The 23,438-nt window shown below is 37.5% G+C and overlaps 1 protein-coding gene and 1 pseudogene across 2 annotated transcripts; both read right to left on the bottom strand.

Annotated features, from left to right (window-relative positions):
- Nucleotides 1-2,345: 2,345 nt before the first annotated feature.
- Nucleotides 2,346-7,487, bottom strand: LOC110762251 (Prefoldin chaperone subunit family protein). Of its 2 annotated transcripts, XM_021964857.2 has the most exons (11): nucleotides 7,233-7,487; nucleotides 7,076-7,135; nucleotides 6,794-6,961; nucleotides 6,412-6,478; nucleotides 4,723-4,994; nucleotides 4,510-4,590; nucleotides 3,766-3,799; nucleotides 3,194-3,312; nucleotides 2,977-3,021; nucleotides 2,819-2,896; nucleotides 2,346-2,724 (listed from the first exon to the last, which is right to left on the bottom strand). In XM_021964857.2, the coding sequence occupies exons 1-11, from the start codon at nucleotides 7,440-7,442 to the stop codon at nucleotides 2,668-2,670; spliced, it is 1,191 nt and encodes a 396-aa protein (XP_021820549.2). In that variant the 5' UTR covers nucleotides 7,443-7,487; the 3' UTR covers nucleotides 2,346-2,667. The 2 variants fall into 2 exon arrangements, with proteins under 2 accessions (XP_021820549.2, XP_021820550.2); XM_021964858.2 differs by lacking the exon at nucleotides 4,510-4,590.
- A 4,490-nt stretch (nucleotides 7,488-11,977) lies between these two features.
- On the bottom strand, nucleotides 11,978-12,712 carry LOC110762248 (uncharacterized; annotated as a pseudogene).
- Nucleotides 12,713-23,438: the final 10,726 nt, after the last annotated feature.

Genomic DNA, 23,438 nt, shown 5'->3' with positions numbered 1-23,438 from the left:
TTGTCAAATCATCCTACATAAGTAAAGTAAACAATTGCAGCTACTTGAAAGACTCCTTTAGCCCCAAACGGAAAAAAGGTTTCATATTTCATGGGTTGGCATGGACAAATGCTGCAATTGTCACAAACAGAATTACAACATTATTGACTGCAGATGCTATCCAGTTTAAGTAAGAGTCTTCCTCGTGTTGATCATTGCAATTGTTGCAGCTATTGGGTCAAGTAGATTAAAGATTGTTTAGTTAGACAAGCGATTTTGTGGCTCAAGTGGTTAAGAGCGTTACTTTTTACCTGAGACTTTATGTTTGATTTCCCCCAAATATCCCTTGTAGCAAAAATGTTTCTTTAATGATGAAACGTTAAAGAAGAGCAATTGAAATTGATCCTAGATGATGAAATGTTTGATTAGGGTTTGGTGTTGTGTGATAGAGTGTATTAGGGTGTACCAGGGGTATTTTTAGTAATTAAATGGGGTGAACTTAGTTTTACATTTTGATTTAAATATTAGGGTGTATGTACAATGGTGGACCCATGAAATTTTAAAGGGGTATGCTATTTTTTATTTTTTATTTTTACATGAGATATATTATAAGCCTTTTTTCTCTTGAAACAAAAATGTAAATAAAATTTTATAAATTAAATAAGGCCACATTACGAGCAAATATAATACAAAGAAGTACAAAATATAAATAAATACCAAATCAAACACATTGTTAAACTACTTGAGATCCGAGTTGAGTAAGTTCCTCAGGAATTGAAGTATCAACATTAGATGCAGAAGGTGTATCTTTATTATCGTTCCCAATTTTGTTGAAGAATGAATAAATAGTTTTTCCTCTTTTTGCCGGTCTATTATCATCATGTAACATCATATCCTAACAAGACATACTAAACACCAAAAATCCTATATGTTAATTAATAATTCAAATTGCAAAAATAAACATATATCAACAATCCCCAAAAGTTTTCTCCCAAATCCTTAATCATAAAAACTTAACAACAACAATTAAAATTGGAAATTGAATATATAAAAATAAATAAAAATTAAAAAAAAAAAAACTTACCAAGATTGAAGAACCCACCGAAGATAGGTTGGTACAACTTTTTAGAGAGTGAGAGCTATTTCTTCTAAGCTCTCAAGGTTCAAATATTGCATTTTGGGCGGCTAGAAGAAATTTTTTTACGTCTACTTCTAATCAAATTTATATAGGTTATAGATTGCATGTTTATTATTTCCTATATGCTTCAAGAGTGGGCTTATTTCTACATAGAGGGATGGGCTTATTTTAAATAGAGGTCAAAGCTATTATTTACTTTACCTAGATTTGGCTTATACCACTAAGCCTACCAAAAAAAAAAACAGCACTTGGCTGGAGCCCACTCCAGCCCCAATGTAGATTCGCCTATGTGTATTTAGATCATATGGTGTACTCAGTTGATTTTAGGGTTCACCCTTATAATTATGTTTGAGAACTTTCTTTTTGTGCATGCATTCGTGTTGCCAAGAGAAAGAGACTAGAAGGTATAGTTGGAAAGGAGAATTTTCCTTCATGCAAGGATCAGAAAAGGATTCAGTATAGCCTCTCCTTTCTAAGTTCATGGGTTTGGGAGAGCTTGAGTTCAGAAAGTGGCTATTATCTGCCACTCCTATGGAGAGGAAGACGGTGCTTCGGGACTTGAAGAAGCGAAAGGAGAAGATACGCATGGTTGAAGCATTATCGTCAAAGTTGTACAAAACTAAAACAGCTGTGCTCATTGTACAATTCTGTATCTCCATAGACCAGATGCTTTCTAATTCATTTTTATATGCTACTACTTCTACAGTGGCTATTACTGGAAAGGTACTAGAACACATTGGCTGTCTGCTTACGATTCCTTGTAATAGCCATTGGCTTTTTGTCTGTACAGATTCTCAAATAAACCGAGTTCTCTACTTGAAAATACCTTTCTGTTCTATTCTTGTTTGCATATTGAAGCATTTTGCTCTGAGATTGCTGTAGGTTTATTTTTAACAACTGAATCATAGCTCTTCTTACTGCAAGTAATCTTCCATCGTAGCCTAAGGTAGACGATAAACCATATAAATAAGACACTATCATGTCATCTCATACATCATTTGACGCGCAAAATTTGAAAAATGTTTCGCCGACCCAAGTTACATTATTTTTTGTAACATGAGATATTTGAATCTTGTTTCAGGGAATGTTCTTTTTCTTTTGAGAATGAGATTCTAAACCACTCTAATGTATTGAAGACAGCGAGTCTTAAAGACATCAAATTAGGTATGGAAGACAAAAGCATAGGCTAAATAAAACCCACATGGTACTTAGCCATGGCAAATTAGAATGATGGGACAGTAAAGCTGATTAACATACATTATTTAGAAAAACAAACGTACAATCAATTTTGACATTGGACGCTCAAATAAGGTTACCCGATACGACAAGTCAAGCAAAACTTTCGCTATTCTACAAAAAGTAGGGCACAATTATTTTTCTTTTTCCCAGTTTGCTTTGCTCCAAAATGAACTATTTAACTTGGAATTTGCACCACAGTTGGAACCAAGGCAAGCAGTTTAAAGTTGTCGTGCTGGTCACTGTCATCAGATTCCAAAACGACCCTTGTGGTGTCAGCACTCCCTCATCTCATATCTCAACAGTACAGCTAACTATTTTCGCTGCATCTTGAATCTTGAAACTGGCTTTGGAGGTTGAGAACCAGAAGACTGCAACAGCCCAATTCGTCATTACCAGTTGTTAGCCAAAGAAGAGGCCACTAAAACCAACATTTTATCATGTACCGAGTAGACTCGAATCTACCTGTGACGTAGTTGTAGTTTGTTCCCTTGAAGTTGTCCGTAGATTGTGAGTGTGTTCAATAATGGAACCTGTAAAAGCCTGCACACAATCCATGGTCAATATAGTAACTCAAATAATAATTAACCCAATTGCTTTAGTATTATTTTATGGAAACATACTTTCTGACCATCAAATTCTGGTTTTGAACTTTGAAGAGGGACCTCCTGTAAAACCAAAGGGGGTCATCATAAAAAGGATTTGTCGCATGTACTGAGTGTCCATTTATGTGTGTGGAGCCATAGGCAAATAGATAAATCAGTGCTCAATATGCTCATTGCTCATAGTTAGATTTGGAATTCTCTGTACTAGAGAGGCTAAAAAATAAGTGCTCTCTACCTGACTTCTTGATAAGCGCACAGCTTGAGCATTGTGAACTTGAGGAGCCACCAAAGCTTTCCCAGAAGAACTTTTAACGTCACTCGCTAATATATTTCCATGCGAACTTCTATCTTGTACTAATCAGAAAGAAATCAAGTAGAATTAAGTAATGATCAAAATTTGATACGACAATAGAGTAATTGGTGAATGTGGCATCCGCACCAATCTGTAAAACATCATATATCTCCTCATAGCAGAATCTAACAAATATATAAGTTGGATATCATAATATCTATGTGCTCAAAACAATTAGCAGCTTGTCCCATCAAAACATGACAAAACAGGCACGTTCTATGCAATAAACTTCAATAGCATATTGGAGGAGAGGGAAAAAGAGGAAAGAACATGCATATTCTCATAGGTGCAAGGCCTTATCCAAAAAAATAAGAAGATTTTACTAGTGTTATTGCAATCCTGTACAAATACTCCCTCATTAACAGTTAGTGAACTCGTAAGAGCACGTGTGTGTCCTACAGAGAGAGAGAGAGAGAGAGAGAGAGAGAGAGAGAGAGAGAGAGACATTAGCTAACCTTTCGCTATAGGTTGCACTGTCAGGCCTAAACACTGCATTTCCAGATTTAACCCAAAAATAAAAAACAACATTTTAATACAATGGAAAGAAACCAATAAATCCTACTTTTCCACAAAAAACCAAAACATGCTACAGGACCAGCAACCTATTTTCATCAAACTATATGGCCAGCATTTCCAAGCAGCCAAATAAGATTTAATTAAAAAAAAATTTAAAACACAAATTCAATAACAACTAAAAATATATAAGCAATTGAGACATTAACGTACTCTTTTCTCAATAACATCTAATCTAAAGACAAGTTAGGCAACTCATTTACATAACTAGTTAAACTTTCTTACTAATTAATGTTTTATTTTATAACATTTCAATTTCATATCGTTCAATGACAATTGGAATTACTTAAACCGGATGTATCTACTCATATAGCCCATTTAATTATTTATTTGATTTTTAGCGTTAAAATTTGTAAAATAAGGTCAAGTTAAAAAATATATATAGTTTATAGGTAGAAAAATGTTGAAATAATCCAAAAATATATATAGGTCAACCTTTATGGGAAAACTTTTATATAAGTAAGAGCTTGGTCCTGTTAGAATATACTCGGACCCACTGGCCTTCTTGAACAAAAGGGGAAACATCCGTACTTGTCCTCTAAAATTTACAAACATACTGATTATCATGACCTAGACTAACCAAACTGTAAGACCAAGAAAGAGAACATGAAAATGCCATAACTTACACTTAGCTGATCAGTAAAACTTTCTTTGTTGGCAGCAATTCCATCCTCTGTCAGTTCTGGAGGTTTTCTTGACATTGCTTTCTATTTGATCAGTGTTGAAACCAAGTAATTAACCTTTTATTGGCTTAGAACAATAATAATTCGCTACAGATTCATGTACTGTTGTCATTTCTTCAACATATCCAGCCAAATCCTTAAATCCTAAGAGATTACCTCAGAAAATTTGACATTCTGATGAAGAGATTTATGATCTGAATACTGATGCAAATCAGCTTCAACTTGCTCATCTTCATCGCTCTCAACATAACTTTCTGCTGCAAATTCATCTTTAGTTTGCTCTAGGCTCACTGCCTCATTTTCAGCTTCAAGTTCTTCTTTCTCCAGTTCATCCATCCTGGACACTATACGAGCAAATTCTTCATCTTCATCTGCAACTTTTGTAAAGTCCGCTCCAGAAGAACTAGAAGAAGCTTGCTTACGTAGACCTGGAACAAAATTTATCTTAATTATTTATTTGACTCAGGATATAAAGGGAAAAAAACACAAATCAAGGGCACTGAGCAACAAAGGTTCAAATCAATCATTAACTTGCAACCAGAATCACTGATATATGGAGGTGACAAGGTATCGCTCACACTTTCTTAACCAGATAATTCTCTACATAGCTCCTTACATACCAAGAATGTAAGTACAAAATGCTCATATGTATGAAAATGCATGCAAAAACTAAGTAGAAAGAAAATCAACAGCACCAAGAAACCCATAATAAACCTTCTATAAACTCCAAAACATCAACCATATCAAGTAGACATGAATAACAACATCCTAGAATTTTAAAATAACCAGTAGCCCATTTGACGGTGAGACAGGAGCTATCGCACTTAAAGAGAAATCTGAGTACTGATGCTTAACAAAGGATTAAGGTACAAAATCTACAGAATCTCCATTATTCTTCACTATTAAAACAAGTGGTAATACTCCTATAACACTTTCTTAACAATACATCTTCAGAAGGAATTATACAGCTTCGTTCTTAACTGGCTGATAGTCACGAAAGTCAATCTTTGATGTTAAGCCTATAAAAATATACACCAATATCCCAATCATGTGCCTACATACCACAAACTAGAAAGCCCCTTTTTGGATACAAAAGGTAAGCTTTTATTAATTAAAGAAAAATGAAATACAATAAAATAAGGACAAGAAGTCAATCTATGCTCAAACCTGATAGCCCCAATTGATGCCCACAAACTAACAAAAGCTTCTGATGTGCAAGGATCAATTTGCAAATTTCATTTGCTATTTAGATCAAAGGTTCATCTCAAATTATTCAATTCTTTGAATCAAGAAATTCAAACAATTAACATGCTGGCTAAGGATTGAAGAAAAGCTAGCTTTTCTCTCTGTACTTTTTTCTTCTACGAGCTCACCTTATGCATCATGAAACATATACCTGGACAGGCTATTTCTTTTTTAACCAGAAAGGCCTCAGATATAATATTCCGAACAATGTAACTGAATGAATTGCAAAGAGGTAATCTGCTTAAATGGTGCATTCAAAGCAACATAGTTACCATTTCTTATATTTCAGAAAAATAAATAAATATATGATGCAACTGTTGAGGTTTTTTAATATCCAATACTGATGGAAAGTATATAAATCCAATATTGAAAGTTTTACAAATGAAGCAATATTTATTTATTTATTAAATTATCTGTTAACTCTCATACTCAATGATACAACTTAAGGAAGCAAAATGAATAACATGAGGCTATGCAATCATCCCACCGATGTAAAGTATAAGCAGCTTTACACAAAGGGTAAACAGGAATGAATAACACTGAGATTACAAATTTTCCAATAAATCCTTGTTGAGGGGAAAAAAATAAGAAAAAACTTGCCTGGCTCAGATTCTTTTTCAGAAGAAGTTTCCTCCGCATAATCTTCCCTAATCTCTACAAGGCCCTCCTGTTGTACAAAATTTTAAAGCTCTCAATTTCATATGCATTGATGTAATATAAATAGGATGAATTCTTAAGGAAGCAACTTTTTACTGTTTGTGGAAAATTTTCATACCAAGATTGATGACTAGTTTTAGTTACTTCAAGATGAAAATTCTAAAGCAGAGGGTTCTTACACAACAATAAGTATGAGTATTTCAGTATATTAGGATTCTAATAGAAACGTAATTGCAACGTAAACGACCATATACAATAAACTAAACTAAACTTAACCTCATTGTGCATTGTATGAATAAAAAAAAAGTTGAATTTATGCTATTACCACGGCTTCAGAGGCCGTAGCATCAAGAAAGGAAGCCTCGAGTCTAAGATCATGAAGCATGGCATTGAGAGAATCCACTTGGGAGTCCAATGCCATTCCTCTTCTCTTCAAAATCTCCAATGTTTGCCTCGATGTCCTTTCTGCATAGTAACCTTCTCCCAGCAGAACCTGCAGCAAAAATCAAATATCACTGCTCTGTTTGGCAGCTGCTCAGAAGCTCAAAACAAATTACAAAAATAAAAACAAAAAACAAAAAATAAAAAGGGAAAATAGTAGTTTTACCAGAAATTCATTAGTGTGCACCAAACGCCCAGGGAAGAATGCTGCCTTCCCAAACGGAACCTACAAGCTAAGCATTTAATTTAGGGTTTTCTTTCAAAATAAAAATACGAACTGAAAAAATAGTTGAGGGGTTTGGATTTGGAGGTGGAGGGTTTACCATAATATCGTGGTGGAGGTGGTCGGGGAGGCGGCGGACGAGGTTGATGAGGCTGGCGTTGTCGGCGACGAAGCCTCCGAGCTGGTCCAGCATCTGTTGCCTCTCGGCGATCGAGTCCTGTAGGCGCTTCGCTGCTTTCTGTGCGTCTTCTACAGGGAACAAGGAGGAGAGTGACGTCACTGTTCCCTTACCTTTGGCTGCCTCTTCCATTTTTGCAGAGAAGGTGAGAAAATCAGTCAAAACGCACTGGAAATAGACTGAACAAGAATATAAGTACAAAAAAGAGATTTTCTATTTAAACCCGCTTTCACCCCAATACTTAACAAAATACTTAAAGAGTGCTGCTAAACGAACCCTAAAATTAACTGAGTACACCCTACGATCTAAATACACCCTAATGTTTAAATTAAAATATAAAATTAACTAAGTACACCCTATTTAACTTCCAAAAATATCCATGGTACACCCTCTTTAATTTTTAATTTTTTAAAGTATTTAAAATAAACAAATAAAGTATAATAATAATAAAATAATATTTTAACAAAACTCTCTCTCTCTCCTGCTTCTTCTGCTTCTTCTTCTTCTTCTTTTATCTCTCTCCTGTGCGATCACCACCACCTGGTTTGTGTTATTGATTGTTTAAGTTTTATGCATACAAAAATCAACTGGGATCAATACACTTCTCCTGGATTTCGAGTTGTATGTTAAAAATTAAGTCAATTTATTTGAAGGCATGGGTTCAAAAGCTCAAGCAGTAAAACAAAGATTTTAATTCTTAATTAAATATATTGTCTTCAATCTTTCGAGAGAGGTGTGGGGTTTCAATCTAATTTAGGGAGATTTGGTAGTTTGGAAATTTGGGTACAGCATATCTCAACTCGTCTCAGAGTGGGATGGGTCGGGAAGGAGAGAGAGCTTTTTTTCTCTTTTTAAAATTTTATTTTATTTTTTGGTTTTAAATACTTTAAAAGATTAAAATTAAAGAGTTGACCATAGTTATAACAATGGACATGCGTCAGGTCTTAAGGATGGTGTACATATTGGGGTACACAATTCAATATATCCTTTTTGGTCATTTTATATTAGGGTAAATTAGTAATTCAATAAATAGTTTGATAGTATGGTGTACTCAATTAATTTTAGGGTTTGTTTAGCAGCACTCTACTTAAATCATTAAACTGTAAGTTTTATTATTGGGTAAAAAGACAAAAAAGGTCATCCAACTTAATAATTAACCCTAGTACATCTATACACACACCCCACCACTCTTTATATTAAGTTTTAGAAAAATACAAACTCCTCTACATCGTATTTAAATTGGATCAGGACAGAGGTAAAGTATAAATTTGATCAGATCAGGACAAACTCCTCTACTTGGAGAGAGGTAAAGTTGTTCTCTTTCTCTAGAAAGTATTAAATTTCGGGTTTAGGGTTCTATTTGTTTGTGTTTTTTTTGCTAGGAACAAAGAAAATTGTGGGGTTTAAATAGAAAATCTCTTTTATTTCTTATTTTTTCAGTTTGGGGTGTATTTAAGGGTAGTTTGGGAAGATAGTGGGGTTTTCTTAGAAATTGTGAAAATTTAAATTAAAAGATGGGGTGAACTTAGAACATGGGGTGAACTAAGATAAGTGTGGGGTTTAAATAGAAAATCTCATAAAAAATTCTAGTAAATTTAAGCAAAATATAATGAGTTGGCTTATATTTATGAATTTCTATAATCAAGATCTTTTACTTATGGATTTTAAAGATTTTTATCATAGCATTTATAAGATTTGAAGGGACCACATAGATTTCTTACATGGTTGACATAAGATTTTTTAAGAAAAAATAGACCCGTAAATATTGTTGACTGGGTGGATGGTCTCCTCGATTAGCCAGGGCTCTAACTCGGGTCAGGACTAGCAAATAGGTTAAACAAACCCTAAGCAGATGAACCCCCGGCGAACTATTTGGATAAGGAGGTCCTTCTAATCCTTTAAAACAGCCTGCATACTCTAAACAACAAGAGAGACTGTCAAAAGGGGGGTATTGGTGTGGTACCACCCAAATCCCCCCTGATGCCTAAGTTAGAGGCTGAACTGATGATGTTCTTAAGGGAGTGAATGGTTGTAGTACTTTGCTTACAGCTCCTCCAACTGACTGCTCCGCCATTCAGTGTGAAGACATATCCAGATGTGGATTTTCTGTCATCAACGTCATACTGGAAATCTGAATCAGTGTAGGCTTCCATCTACAACTCTGATGTTCCTCCATAAACTAGGAACATGTCCCTTATTCTTCTTAAGTATTTTAGGACACACTTGACAGCTGCCCAGTGTTCTGAACCTGGGTTTGATTGATATCGACTCGTTATGCTTACTGCATAACTAATATCAGGCCTCGATCACAACATTGCATACATGAGACTCCCAATGGCTGATGCATAAGGGATTCTACTCATGCACTGTATCTCTTCGGGAGTTTTAGGGCACATGGCCTTAGAAAGGTGAATTCCATGACGTACAGGAAGAAAACCTTTCTTGGAATCTTCCATATTGAATCTTCCTAGCACCTTATCTATATACAAGGATTGAGACAATCCAATAAGTTTTCTAGATCTATCATGATAAATCTTGATTCCAATATAGGATGCTTCTCCCAAATCTTTCATAAAGAAGGTTTTGGACAGCCACATTTTCACATAGGAGAGCATTCCAATGTCGTTTCCAAATAGCAGTATGTCATCCACATACAAGACTAGGAATACAACTGCACTCCCACTAACCTTTTTGTAAACACATGGTTCATCACCGTTCTATGAGAAATCAAACGATTTGATTGCTTCATCAAAACGAAGGTTCCAACTCCTAGAAGCTTGCTTTAGTCCATAAATGGACCTTTGTAGCTTGCATACTTTATGAGATTCAATTTTGGACACAAACCCTTCAGGTTGATCCATATAAAGTTCTTCCTTAAGGTGACCATTCAAAAAGGCCGTTTTGACGTCCATTTGCCAAATCTCAGAATCATAATGTGCTGCTATTGCAAGCAAAATCCGAATGGACTTTATCATGGCTACAAGCGAGAAGGTTTCTTCATAGTCTATCCCTTCTCTTTGCTTGTAGCCCTTAGCTACTAATCTAGCTTTGTAGGTTTCCACTTTACCGTCCGAGCCAATCTTCCTCTTGAAGATCCATTTATTTCCAATAGGCACAATGCCTTGTGGCGGATCGACTAGAGTCCAGACTTGGTTGGCATACATAGAATCCATCTCGGATTTCATGGCTTCCTGCCATTTCTTTGAGTCAATGTCAGACATAGCCTCAGTATAGTTAGAGGGATCATCCTTGTCTTCGTTGTCACCAAGGAGATGTAACTCACCAATGATGTCATGAAGCAACCCATACCTTTGGGGTGGTTGGATCACCCTACTAGATCTACGTGGAGCTTGTGTTACTTGAGGTTCAGGAATTGAATTGTCAGATTTTTGAGTGGTGATTTGTGGCTCACTAGACATTTCTTTAACTTCTATCTCTGTTCCGCTTGACCCATCTAGAGCACATTCTCTATCAAGAAATTTGGCGGACCTTGCGACAAACACCTTTTGTTCGTCGGTTGATAGAAGTAGTATCCAAGGGTTTCCTTAGGATACCCCACAAATTTACACTTAACAGACCTAGCTTCAAGCTTATCTGCATCAGGTCTTTTGATATATGCAGGACAACTCCAAATCTTAACATGATTAAGACTTGGCTTTTTGCCAAACCACAATTCATATGGGGTCTTCGAGATAAACTTAGAAGGCACTCGATTTAGCAAGTAAATTGCAGTGAGGAGTGCATATCCCCAAAAGGATATAGGTAAATTAGTGTAACTCATCATGGAACGAACCATGTCCATCAAGGTTCGATTTCTCCATTCAGAAACTCCATTGAGTTGTGGAGTCCCCGGTGGAGTCCATTGTGAAATGATGCCATGTTCCTTGAGATAATCAAGAAACTTTGTACTCAAGTATTCACCTCCTCGATCTGATCTTAGAATCTTTATACTCTTTCCTGTTTGCTTCTCAACCTCATTCTTGAATTCCTTAAACTTTTCAAAGGATTCGGACTTATGCTTTATGAGATAAACATAGCCCAACCGAGAGTGATCGTCGGTGAATGTTATAAAATATGAGAAGCCTCCTCTTGATGACGTGGACATACGCCCACAGACATCAGAGTGAATCAACCCCAACAATTCAGTGACTCTTTCCCCTTTGCCAGAGAAGGGAGACCTAGACATCTTACCCTTTAGACAACACTCACAAGTTGGCATTGGTTCTGAACCCAACGGTCCAAGATATCCATCTTTGGCCATCTTGTGAATTTTGTCTTGGTTGATATGCCCAAGTTTTAAATGCCACATTTTTGTAGGATTGATATCATCCTTTGGCCTTTTAGGCCTCGATGCATCATTACCTTCTAAACAGTTAACACTACCATTCAATTGTAAATGAAAGAGGCCATCTATGATATGAGCATAACAAATTACACATCCATTCAAATATAAAGAACAACTTAGTTTGTCAAACATAACTGAGTACCCATCTCTTAAAAGCATAGAGATGGAGATTAAGTTCTTAATACAAGCCGGAAAATAAAGACAATCTTTTAATTCCAAAACCTCTCTTGATGGTAGTTTGAGAAGGTAGGTGCCAACAGCTTTAGCAGATATTCTTGTGCCGTTTCCAATATGTAGCACCATCTCTCCCTTCTTCAATCTTCTACTTCCCACTAGCCCCTGGCCCCTGCAAGGAATTGCAAACATGTTGGCTAGCGCCTGAATCAAATATCCAAGTAGAAGAACTAACTGTTAGAACTGATTCAAGAACAAGAATAGTACCTCCTGAAGGTTTGTTGTTGTTCAGGCTTGCAAGATATTTGTTGCAGTTCCTCTTCCAGTGCCCATTTTCATTGCAGTAAAAGCATATTCCTTTGGGCTCCTTTGCCTTCTTTTTGGTGATTTTACCCTTGGGCTTGACTACAGTAGTCTTCTTCTCATTTCCCTTGCCCTTGCCTTTGGTTTTAGGCTTAGGTTTAGTAGAGGAAGAAGAGCCTTCTCGAAGGTAGCCACAATCCCACTCCCACTTTCCTTTTGTGAAAGTCTTTTCAGCTGTGACCAGCATGTGCAGCAACTCAGCAAGAGTTTGGTCCATTTTTCCCATGTTGCAGTTCATAACAAACTGGGAGAACTAGTCTGAGAGGGATGCAAGGATAAAGTCTTGGGCCAATTCCCCATCCAGTGGAGTTCCTAAGTTCTCCAACTACTCGATGAGTCCAATCATCTTTAGTACATGCTGATGGACCGGTGCTCCCTTGACCATCTTGGTCTTCACAAGCTCACAGACAACATTGAATCATCTGTTACGTGTACCCTCACCATACAGCTCTTGTAGGTGAGCGATCATATCAATTGCACAATCCATGTGCTCATGTTGCTCCTGAAGCTCAGAGTTCATGGAAGCAAGGATGTAACATTTAGCTTGTGTGTCGTCTTGTATGTGCTTAACATATTGAACATGTTCCTCCTCAGTGACATTATCACCAGGAGGTTGACGAGGGAACGGCTTATCAAGCACGTATGCAATTTTCTCACTGATCAAAACGATCTTGAGATTTCGGAACCATTCCAGGAAATTGTGCCCCTCAAGGGAATGTTTGTCAAGAATTTTGGCGAGCGCGGTTCCAGACATATCTACGTAATATACAGAAATTTAAATTAGATTGCTTTTAGAAAGCCAATGATTCCCGTCTTTTAAATCAAATGGCACCTCCCACTATTTTTGGCAAATTCCATATCCCTCCAATGGAATCCAAGAGTTTAGTTTCAACTCTTAGTGGGGATGGGAGGCTCACCACCATCAAGCTTGCCAAATCATAATAAAACATTGGTTTGCTTGAATGGTGAAGAGAGAGTACTCTTACCCATTCACATCATGATGTGATTACCCATCACTTTGGCCTCTAGCAAATGTGCACCCCCGAATGTTATCGTGAGGTACCATTGTACTAGTTAAGTCATGCCCACCATTCCTGTGAGTGTAGGGGTTCAAGCAACACCTCATCATAATAGAATATTGGCATTACTCGTTGCCTACATTCACAACATCAAATGTTTTGAAATGAGCCCTTTCAAAATAAACACATACTTTGTGTTCCCCATATTAGGGTGAAGACGGTGTATTGGTTATAATTGATGAGGGTCCACAATGGTGGAAGGCCACAAAAAGATATTCAAAATACCTCTTCGTTTATCAACTTAATATTATTATTGGTTGAGGGAGTTTTAGGTCTCATCATACAACATTCATTTCAATCTCATTAAAATAAAATTTGGTCCTATCATAACTATTGGTCCAATTTGTTAGTAGCATATGGTACTCCCACTATTTGTTTTAGAAATCAAGGAGTATCTATCACTACTAATGAAAATTTTGCATTCTTGAATTTTGGACATATAGTTATCTTAGGCCCTTAGGATGATTATGGACTTTTAATATTTGATCCAACATGAGCCAAATGTTGGATCTTGGTCTAGGGAGGGTGATTCATTTTAGTTACGCGTTTAACTAATTAAACATGCAATCCTAATCGGGCTTGAGGCCCATCTAACTTGAGCCTTGGACTTCATCTCCTTCTTTCTTCTTCTCCTTTAGCTTACATCATATGAAAAGCAAAGGCATGCAAGCCTTTTAACAATTACATAAGAAAAGACAAAAGGAGAGACATGCAAGCCTCTTTAACAATTACATAAGAAAAGAAAAAGAGAGACATGCAAGCCTCTTTAACAAAAGAATTAAACCTTATTAATTACAAGCCCAATAAACGAATAAATCACATCCCATGGTTTAATCAAATTGATAGTTGGCCAATCACATAGTTCGATTTCAATTTGGGTCTTAGTCCATAATCATCCTTTCAACTACTTCAATCAAATTAAAATAATTGAACTTTAGAATGCAACTTAAACATTTTGGGTTTTTGGTATATGGGCCTAGTTCAAAACGTGGGGTTAAGTATGCAATTAATTAAAGACTCAAGGACCAAACCGCAAAGTAAAGTAATTGCATAGAAGTCCAAAACAAATAATATAATTGCATGAGGAATCCAAGAGGATTCCAAGGTGGGGCCGGCCATGTGAAGTGTGTGTGTGTGTATGTGACATGCATGAGAGTGTTGGTTTGTCCCATAAAAGGATCAAACATGCCTTATCAAGTTTCAAGGAAACATTTCTAAGACCAAGAGTGTGGTCTCCCATGCAAACAAGTTCCTAGGCAAGGGAATAATCCTTCAACCAAGGAAACAATCCCAAAGACCAATGGCACACTAGACATGCCTATGTCATGATGTTCTAATTTTCTAAAAACTAGAGGAGCAAGCTTTGACTAAGGGAACAAGGGGACATGGAATCTTGGATAACCAAGGTCAATGTCCTCATTCAAATCAAGAGCAACACAATTTCGAAATTGAATCCCACCAAAATGGATCAAAAACTAGAACACATGCATTCATCTTATGAACTCACAAGAACATTCATATGAACTCAAGAACATTCATATGAACTCAAGAACACACATAACACAAAAATCATATTTTTTAAGTGTCAAATTTCGTGGAGATGAAAGTGGCTATCAACATAGAAATTTTACAATGCTCAAGCTAGCATTGAAACATCACAAAAACCCCCAAAATCCAATATGGCCGAAACCCCCTTTTAACCATGTGTTCAAACTTTAATGCCTTCTCTTAAAACATCTATAACACTTAAAGATGCACGACTTTTCAAAAAAGAAACAATCAAGGCTTCACAACACATAACATTTATGCCACAAAGAACTTTTACCCATATTCATAAACAAAAACCCAAAATGGTACAACTTATCACTTGACCTTGGAGGAGCTGTAAGCAAAGTACTACAGCCGATTCCACTACTGAAGCAGAATATATAGCAGCGTCTGAAGCCGCCAAAGAAGCTGTTTGGATGAGAAAGTTCATCTCCGATCTCGGAGTGGTTCCAACCATAGCATTACCAGTAGCCTTGTACTGCGACAACAATGGGGCAATAGCTCAAGCTAAGGAACCAAGGTCTCATCACAATTCCAAACACATTGAGAGGCGCTTTCATAAAATTCGAGAATATATATCTCTCGGAGAAGTCAGCATCCTCAAGGTAGCTTCGGCAGATAACGTAGCAGATCCACTAACTAAGCCTATGACTCAGCTACAATTGGATCGACATCTCGAGAAGATGGGTATCAGATACATGGCTGATTGGTTTTAGAGTGCAAGTGGGAGATTGTTGGAAATATGCCCTAAAAGCCAATCATATGATGTAATCTTTTAAGGATATTTCATGTATTAGACTTATGTTTAATCCTCTTAAAGGGCAAGTTTATTGTTTATTAGTAAATGTCTCATTAACAGTTACACATGCTTAAACAATAAGTCCAAGGGATGTGAGATAGAGAGAAAGTAATCTAAAGAAGTTAGATTCAGGAGACCTTTCCTCTATTATCTTCATGCCCTAAATATTCCTAGTCATAGGATTGTCAAATGGGCACTAACAATCTGGAAAGACCGGTACATGCTATGTCTTCTCAATTGGGAGGATGACTGGTCTCAAGTCATTCGTGTGGAGACACTAATACAAGTATGTAGGTGCTCAATGGAGAATGAGTTCACTGAACGCGATCAAACGAGAGTTTCTTGTATGGAAATTTTACTTATATGTCAAACAAGAAACTCCAAGTTGCAATAATGCAAATTAGTCCTTAGACCTGAGGCACCATGGTTGTCTTGTGGGAAGGTTGTGGATCTTTGATGATGCTATAAAGACATGTCCTAATCACGGATGTGTTACAAGCATTGTTGGGATTCACGATTAACTCATGGAGACATGTGAGTGTACAACATGGAATCTCTATCCTTTAGTAAAGAAGGAGAATGCTCGGAAGATATGATTAAGCAAATCTCTGATCAGAGTATTCGGTATGACTTAGAAGGATGTTCTTGTCATACTAATACAAATCATATAAGACGTGACAATCTCATTAGGGGTTTTGACATGCACCATGCCCTAGTAATGAGATTAAAAGCATTGTAATAGGGAAGGACCATATTGCATTGTAATTCCAACTAAATAGGTTCTCTGCTTATTCTACTTAGCTTGGATATCCATGAGATACTGCTAGGTGTCACTCATGGATGGTGGAAGCCCTAAGGACTAATGATCCTAACTAATAGGGAGAATTAAAAAGGGGTTTTAATTCACAGTCAATTACGAAGAGTTCAAATTGCCCACGACCTTGCTAATTAGAACCTAATGGATCGCACACCATTAAACTTGAGTTATTTGAGAAACCGTTATGGAGATGATGAATTGAAGAGATCAATTAAGCTTTGTTAATTGGTTAAGGCAAAATTAATTATGGAATTAATTTAAACGACACGTGATGTTGGAATAGGCTTCAAACGGGAATTTTGAATTCCGGGCTCATTGGGCTTTATCCTTTTGGACATGGAGATTGGGTTGTATGACAACATAAATTAAATTGAGCGCAAGAGGCCCAATTTCAAGGGATAGACGTTCATATGGGCTTTTGGTTGCTAGAGTCAACTTGTTGACTCAAGAAAAAGATGACTATCATCTTTTTGAAGCCTAAGGAGTCATTAGTGAAAAACAAGAGAGAGAAAGAAAGCTCTAGTCTTCCAAAAACTCTCTCTACACTTTCATACCATCTTAGTGAGGGATCACTAGCATCATCCTCTCACTAAGCTCATCATCTTCTTCTCAAGCTCTAGTTGGTGAAGAGACTTAGAGGTTACCTATTTTGGTGACTTTTGGAGAACCTCCTAAGTTGAAGTTTTGAAGGAGTCATTCAAGCTTCAACAACAAGGTGGAGATTTTGAAGGAACCATTCAAGCTTCAACAACTTTGGTGGAATTCGATCATAGGGTTGAAAGCACGCACCAAGGGTAACTCCTCCTTCCAATCTTACTAGAAGTATGTTCTAGGAAAGTAGTACAACTATCACTTGGCTTAAAAGATTCATGGGAAAAGTTTTTGTTTTTGAACTCATAGATGCATGCTTAAGCTTCCGTTGCCATGATTTTATTTATCTATGTTGATGTTCAAATGAAACTCATGATTTTCTAAAGGTTTCCTTCATGAATAAGTGAAGTTTTCTAGAAAATGAAGTTATTATCTTTGTATCAATATAGGTGAATGGTATTTATAGGGGAAGAATGGGGATCATATATCCTTAAATCCAGCCTAGAAGAGATCTGCAACCACCCCCCCGGGCTAGGATAGAAGAGTTGTTGTAGGCGTCAGTCACCATGCTAGATTTAAGGTGCATTAAGTGCTCCTTTTCAATCTTGTCCTGACACCCAAGTGGTTTAACTTGTCTAGAGAAGTGATCTTCCCTATATTCTATAGTTAGCTTGATTTGTTCCTCAGGTTCGATTAAGGGGGATCTTGGGAAACTCTACCCAAACATACAGCTCGAGTGGTTCTAACAGTGAGCAGATGCCATCTAGCTGACCTTGGTCTAGCAGGGCATGTGGTATGATCGGGTCGATAGGTTTGCTTATGAGGTAGTGACCTGACATGGCGAGTCAGATCCAGTCATCATGTAGAAGGGTATCTACTTCATTGACCACGTGGCACCACACTATAGGCTTGGCGATATGGTCTATTAACAGGAGTCCCCCAACTCTCAACTCAAGGGGCCGATCTTGGATAGGGAGTTGTTCGAATATTTGTAGATGAGTCGAGCCTGGTTAGACCTGCAAACCAACCGAACTGGTCGGCTTAAGTATAGTGGCCCTCGAATCCCTAGCCGAGGAGGGCCTGTCACCAAATGTGGCGCCATGATTCAAATTTGGGGTAGTTGGGCAGGTGCGATGTGGCGGCAACCCATTGGCTAAGCAGGTGACGTCAGAAATGGGCTTGACATCAGTGATATGTAAGGGATCACGTTGTTCCAGCCTTCGTCATATCAATTGAAGCTTTCTGCAGGGCTGCCATGTGTCGCAATTCAACCACGGTACCCGAAGTATGGACGGTGAGGATGCTCGGGCCTTGGGTTGTAAAAGGGGAGGCGGTCTTTCCTTCTCATTCTTACCATTTTTTTCATCAAGCTTAGAGTGACAGATGCGAGCGATGCTAAGCACTTTTCTGGTTTTTGCCATTCACGGAGGTGGGTGGTCGTGTGGTGGTGACTGGAGCGAGGCACGGTGGTGTTGTTTGAAGGTGCTGGGTAAGCCTTTCGCCTAGTTATCTCTGTCTGCGTCTTCTTCCTTTACTTTTTTTTGGTTTTTGTTTTGGTCTCTAGATCGTGCCTCTGGTTCTATCCCCCTTCCCCCCTCCCCCTCTTTTTTTCAAGTGTTGTGGTTTGTATAAGTATGTCAAGTCGATCCGATATGATCGACTCTCAAGAGATGGCGAGCAGCAGGTCGACTTTTAGGGATGAGTCTGAGGACGATGTAGATATGGACGAGATGTATGACGCAGCCGAGCAGATGGGCGACAACCTAGCTATTAGTCTTGGTGGGAACTTTGAGTACCGAGGGGCAAGGAAGGGGGGTGAAAGACAGGGATGTGGGTGATGTCGGGATGAAGGGGGTGGAGGGGTTGGTGCTAAGGAAAAGGCTATAGTATTGGAGCAAATGAGTCGGCCTCGGGTGCGGATTCACTTGAGGCAAGGACAGAGTGGTTGGCTGATGGGTACCCGAGCACCATGACGCAATAGAAGTTAGAGCGTCTAAGAAAATAGTATGGTGTTTCAAGTAATATCAGGTTTAGGGAGCCACAAGGTGATGAAAAGCCGAGCACACACCCACCCTACCCCGGTGGGTGACACTGTGCGCTGATATGTTTAAGCAGGGGGTTTGTCTCCTTTTCTACATGAGTGGAGTAGTTGGCTCGGTGTTGCCCCCCACCAAATAAATCCAAATGTGTATAGAACTATGATGAGTGTGTATGTGTTGTGGCACCGAATACATGATTCAGAGCCGACCATGAACCAGATGATGCACTATTTTTTTGGTGAAGAAGACTGTGTACCAAGTCGGCTTTGACCACCAGCAAAGCTCTGTTAGAAAGATAATTGAGAGTAACCCTTCGTCCCAAAGACGTGGAAACCTCACTGGTTCTACGTATCAGGAGCGTGGGAGTTCACCGAAAGTACCGAGCCGACACCGCATAGGGTACATACATGTTTTCAAATGCTAGGTCCGATTGATGTCTACCTTTCCCCATCCCTCCCTACTGCTGAGAGAGCGGCGGACACACTGGTTGTTGGTGATTACCTGAGTCGAGCTACATGATGAACAAAAGTTATATCTCGCAAGTGCACGAATTGATATGATAGTATAGCAAGCAAATACGAGAGTCGTTCCCATAGAGATTTGCAAAGTTTATCAATTAATTCCAATATGAATACCTTAAGAAAATAGAAAATAAAAATGAAATATTAAAAGTACTAAAGTAGCCGAAAATAAGATTACTCAATTTTAATCTAAGTGTTGAAAATCAAGAAAATAAAATTAACAAAGGTTGGAAATTGGTTTTGAAAATCAATGGATGAAAACTTGGATTCCGACTTCACCATAACAATCCTATTCTATGTATTGAGTTGATTTTGAGATAAAGTTCCAATTCAATTCTAAGGGTTTGTTCTTTCTTTATTATGATGATTCGTTTGATTGCGGTGTCACCAAGTATCCTCAATTAAACCCAACTAATGAACCCCATAGCCAAATTTAATCGAGAACCCATTAAGCTTACGAAGAATAATCAAGAACAAGAAGTGTTTTAGCTTAAACTTCGGCTTTAACAATAACTCATTCATTCATAGTGCATATAAGATTAGGGATGAACCCTCGCCCAACTATATCTTAGACAATCCAAAATACCTATAATGACCAATTACAAGTATCAAGATCACAATTATAATAATGAATGAAACAAAGAATATAAATTGATTCAAAATAAAGTATTAACTCAATAACATAGAATCATCATGTTAGGTTACATCGGATCCCTAGCAAAGAATTTAGTTACCCATAGTCATCTTAAAAACAAACAATATACTTATGAACATAGAATACAAAGTTTGAATTAAGATAGAAAAACCCGTAGATGAATCCACTGTAGTTGAACTCCTCCTCTGACAAATCATGCAGGCTATGAACGGCTAAGAAAGTGAGTATGTGAATTGGGTGATTTGAGATATTGAACAATACACTAGGGTTCTCTCAAAAGCCTTGAAAATATATATTTATAGGCTACCCAAAAAGGAGAAATAGGTTAGCTTGAGATAGGAGAGAAAAATAAGAAAACAATCCAATTACAATAGGGAGTTTGTTTGTTGAACAAAAAAAAAGAATAGGGAGTTTGTTTCCCTATTTTAGTTAGGCTTTGACTTTTGATGCACTTCTTTGACTAGACCAAACGCCAACTAATCTAGGCAATTATAACTAATATATAATTGACTTAACACAAGATTAGGTGCCTCCTAACTGCCCAAGGACGTCCAAAAGCTTGCTTTCCAAGAATGATAACTTGAGATGCTAAGTTGTCAAAACTCGTGCATAATTCCAGCACTGACCCACTGGTACTAAAACTGATGCAATTTCTTCTAGAAACCTTGAAATCACAAACCGTAAAATTCTCCAGAAACTAGACTTCCATATGAAGCACTTTATCTGGTTCTTCTTGAGCATGTATAGTTAAATCCGTAAAGTTGACACATCTGCACAGGCAATTTCTTGAGTTCCAAGTTGCTAGTTCCAAAATTTTGCCTTTCATGCTCTTTTTCACCACATTTTTCTCTTTTTAGCTCCAAATCAACTGTAAGGACGATTTCCTACAAAACTCACACTAAACACATCAAAACAACCAATTTTACATAAGAAACTAATGCAAATAATAGGAATAGGGTATATAAAATAAGCACAATTAAGGAGTTATAAAATACCCCCGAACCTATTTTTTGCTAGTGCTCGAGCAAAACAAAAGGTTAATCCAGGCCACTTTCATAAGGAAACATGATGACACTTAGCACGTGCCACAAGCCTTTAAACCCCTAGGTGTCCCTAGTAGGAGGAGTTGTGTTTCCTGAGGGTTTACCAATTACAATACCCACAAACGCTTTTCTGCAAAACAAAAACTTTAAAATACCACTTTAAACAAACTAATGAAAAACCAATGCATGCGGAAACCACTAACTGAAGACTAAAATTATGTCATTCAAGTAAATGCACCACCTGTGAAGCCAACCCTTAAAATAAATTGACTTAAAGGCAACCATACCTCAATGTTAAGGATAGAATTCATCTCAACTCTAGGCCTCAAAAGGAATCTCTTTTATTTTCACAAAGAACCTAAGTTTACACTCTTATCAAGCATATGCGAATAGAGTTTATGTACAAGGAAGCAAGACTTATCGCATATGAATTTTAAGAAATAAAAGCTCAATTTTTGGAAATAGACCTCATGAAAAGAATTAAATACTAAGAACATAGGTACATACCTTCACCTCCAAGCCAGATGTTCCAAAAGATCTGTTAGGTCTTTACTAAGGTTGTAATGTAAGGCTCAGCTATGGACCATACGAAAGAGAAGGAAAAACTAGAACTTGAGACATGCCAAGGCTTCTTCATGCAAAGTTTCGGAATACATAGTTGGCTCTTCTTATAAAAGAATTTGAAGGATTGGACATAGAATCAAACACTTTAAATTCCACAGTTTCGCCTAGGACTGTCATGGTGAGCTTGCCATCCTTCACATCAATTATTGTATTGGTCGTAGCCATGAATGGGCGTCCCAGCAAAATAGGCAAGTCTCGGTCATGCAAAGGTGCATTCTCCATATCTAAAATCACAAAATCAGTAGAAATTAATACTAGCTCCTAAATCAAGCATGGAATTTTCTACTTTTGTATCACCAACAGTAATCTTTATAGTGAAACTCTCTGGATCCTTGAGCTTAGGTGGAAGCTTCCTTTGTAGCACTCCACTTACAGTTTCTGAAACCATCATCTTTTCATGAGGTTCATACTTACGCTTGTAAGTATTTAACTCCTTAAAGAACTTTGGAAATGATGGCATGTTCCTAATCACATTGAGCAATGGTAAGTTCACAGTAACCTTAGATAAAATCTCATAAATGTCAGAGAAAGACTTATCCAGTTTGCTTTTATTCAGGCGACTTGAAAAAGGAACTGGTGGAACATAGGGTTCTGGGGCGTTGTGAAATTTAGGAGCGGCACATGTTTTCCTTTTAATCTCAGAAGGGGTTGGCTCACTTGGTGTAGTTGCTTCACTAGGGCTGGTTGCACAGTAGTAGTCGTGACTTTTGGTGGCCTCTCTAGAGGCTCTTCCCTCTCAACTTCCTCTTCTGCATCATGAATACACTCATCATGACTTCATGATTAATTTTATTGTCAATTATCTTACTATAACGAAGTACTGTGATTGCTTTTTGCCAAATTGTCCCACTTGAACGAATAGCATATGACAATTGTCCCACTTGAACTTCTAATTTTCCAATTGATGCTGCAATATTTTGTAGTGTTGCTTCATGCCAAACTATTATAGAATCCTGTTGTTCCATCGTTGAATCTATTTTCTGCATAAAAGCTAACATAGTCTCTTCCAAAGAAGACTTCATAGGTGGGTTAGATTGACTAGGCATACTAGCATTAGCATTATTTTTCCATGAAAAATTAGGATGATCTCTCCAACCCAGGTTATAAGTATTTGAAATAGGATCGTTCCTAGGTCTTAGGTTGTAGGAAATCATCATATTCGCTTGTTCTTGTACATATTCAAGAAATTCACTACTAGAAGGACATGAATCAAAATTATGACCAGCTCATTACAAATTTAAAAAACCTCAACCGGTGTAGGAGTGGTATGCTTGGACATCATAACATCCATCTTCTTGTTGAGGGCGGCAATTTGCCTTGCCAAGTCATCATTATGGCTTAATGCATTGATGCCTTTTGCCTTACTCCTAGTGTCTCTCTACTGCGAATTTGATCCCAACATCTCATAAATGTCATATGCCTCTTGGGGTGTCGTTTTAAAAATAGCTCCACTTGCAGCATTATCTACCATAATTTGACAAGAAAGATTTAATCCATCATAAAAATATTGCATTTGATTTTCTAAAGAAT

Source organism: Prunus avium, chromosome 4 (assembly GCF_965620075.1).
Source record: "Prunus avium chromosome 4, drPruAviu1.hap1.1, whole genome shotgun sequence".
Lineage (NCBI taxonomy): Eukaryota > Viridiplantae > Streptophyta > Magnoliopsida > Rosales > Rosaceae > Prunus > Prunus avium.
The sequence above is the reverse complement of the archived record's forward strand: the minus strand, read 5'-3'. Positions and strand labels throughout refer to the sequence as shown.

Excerpts from the sequence above, each read along its gene's own strand:
- LOC110762251 (XM_021964857.2), bottom strand. The coding sequence starts at position 7,442 with ATGGAAGAGGCAGCCAAAGGTAAGGGAACAGTGACGTCACTCTCCTCC. Across the intron at positions 6,962-7,075 it reads TGCACACTAATGAATTTCTG|GTTCTGCTGGGAGAAGGTTA; the intron begins GTAAAACTACTA and ends TTTTTGCTGCAG. Across the intron at positions 6,479-6,793 it reads CTACGGCCTCTGAAGCCGTG|GAGGGCCTTGTAGAGATTAG; the intron begins GTAATAGCATAA and ends TTTGTACAACAG.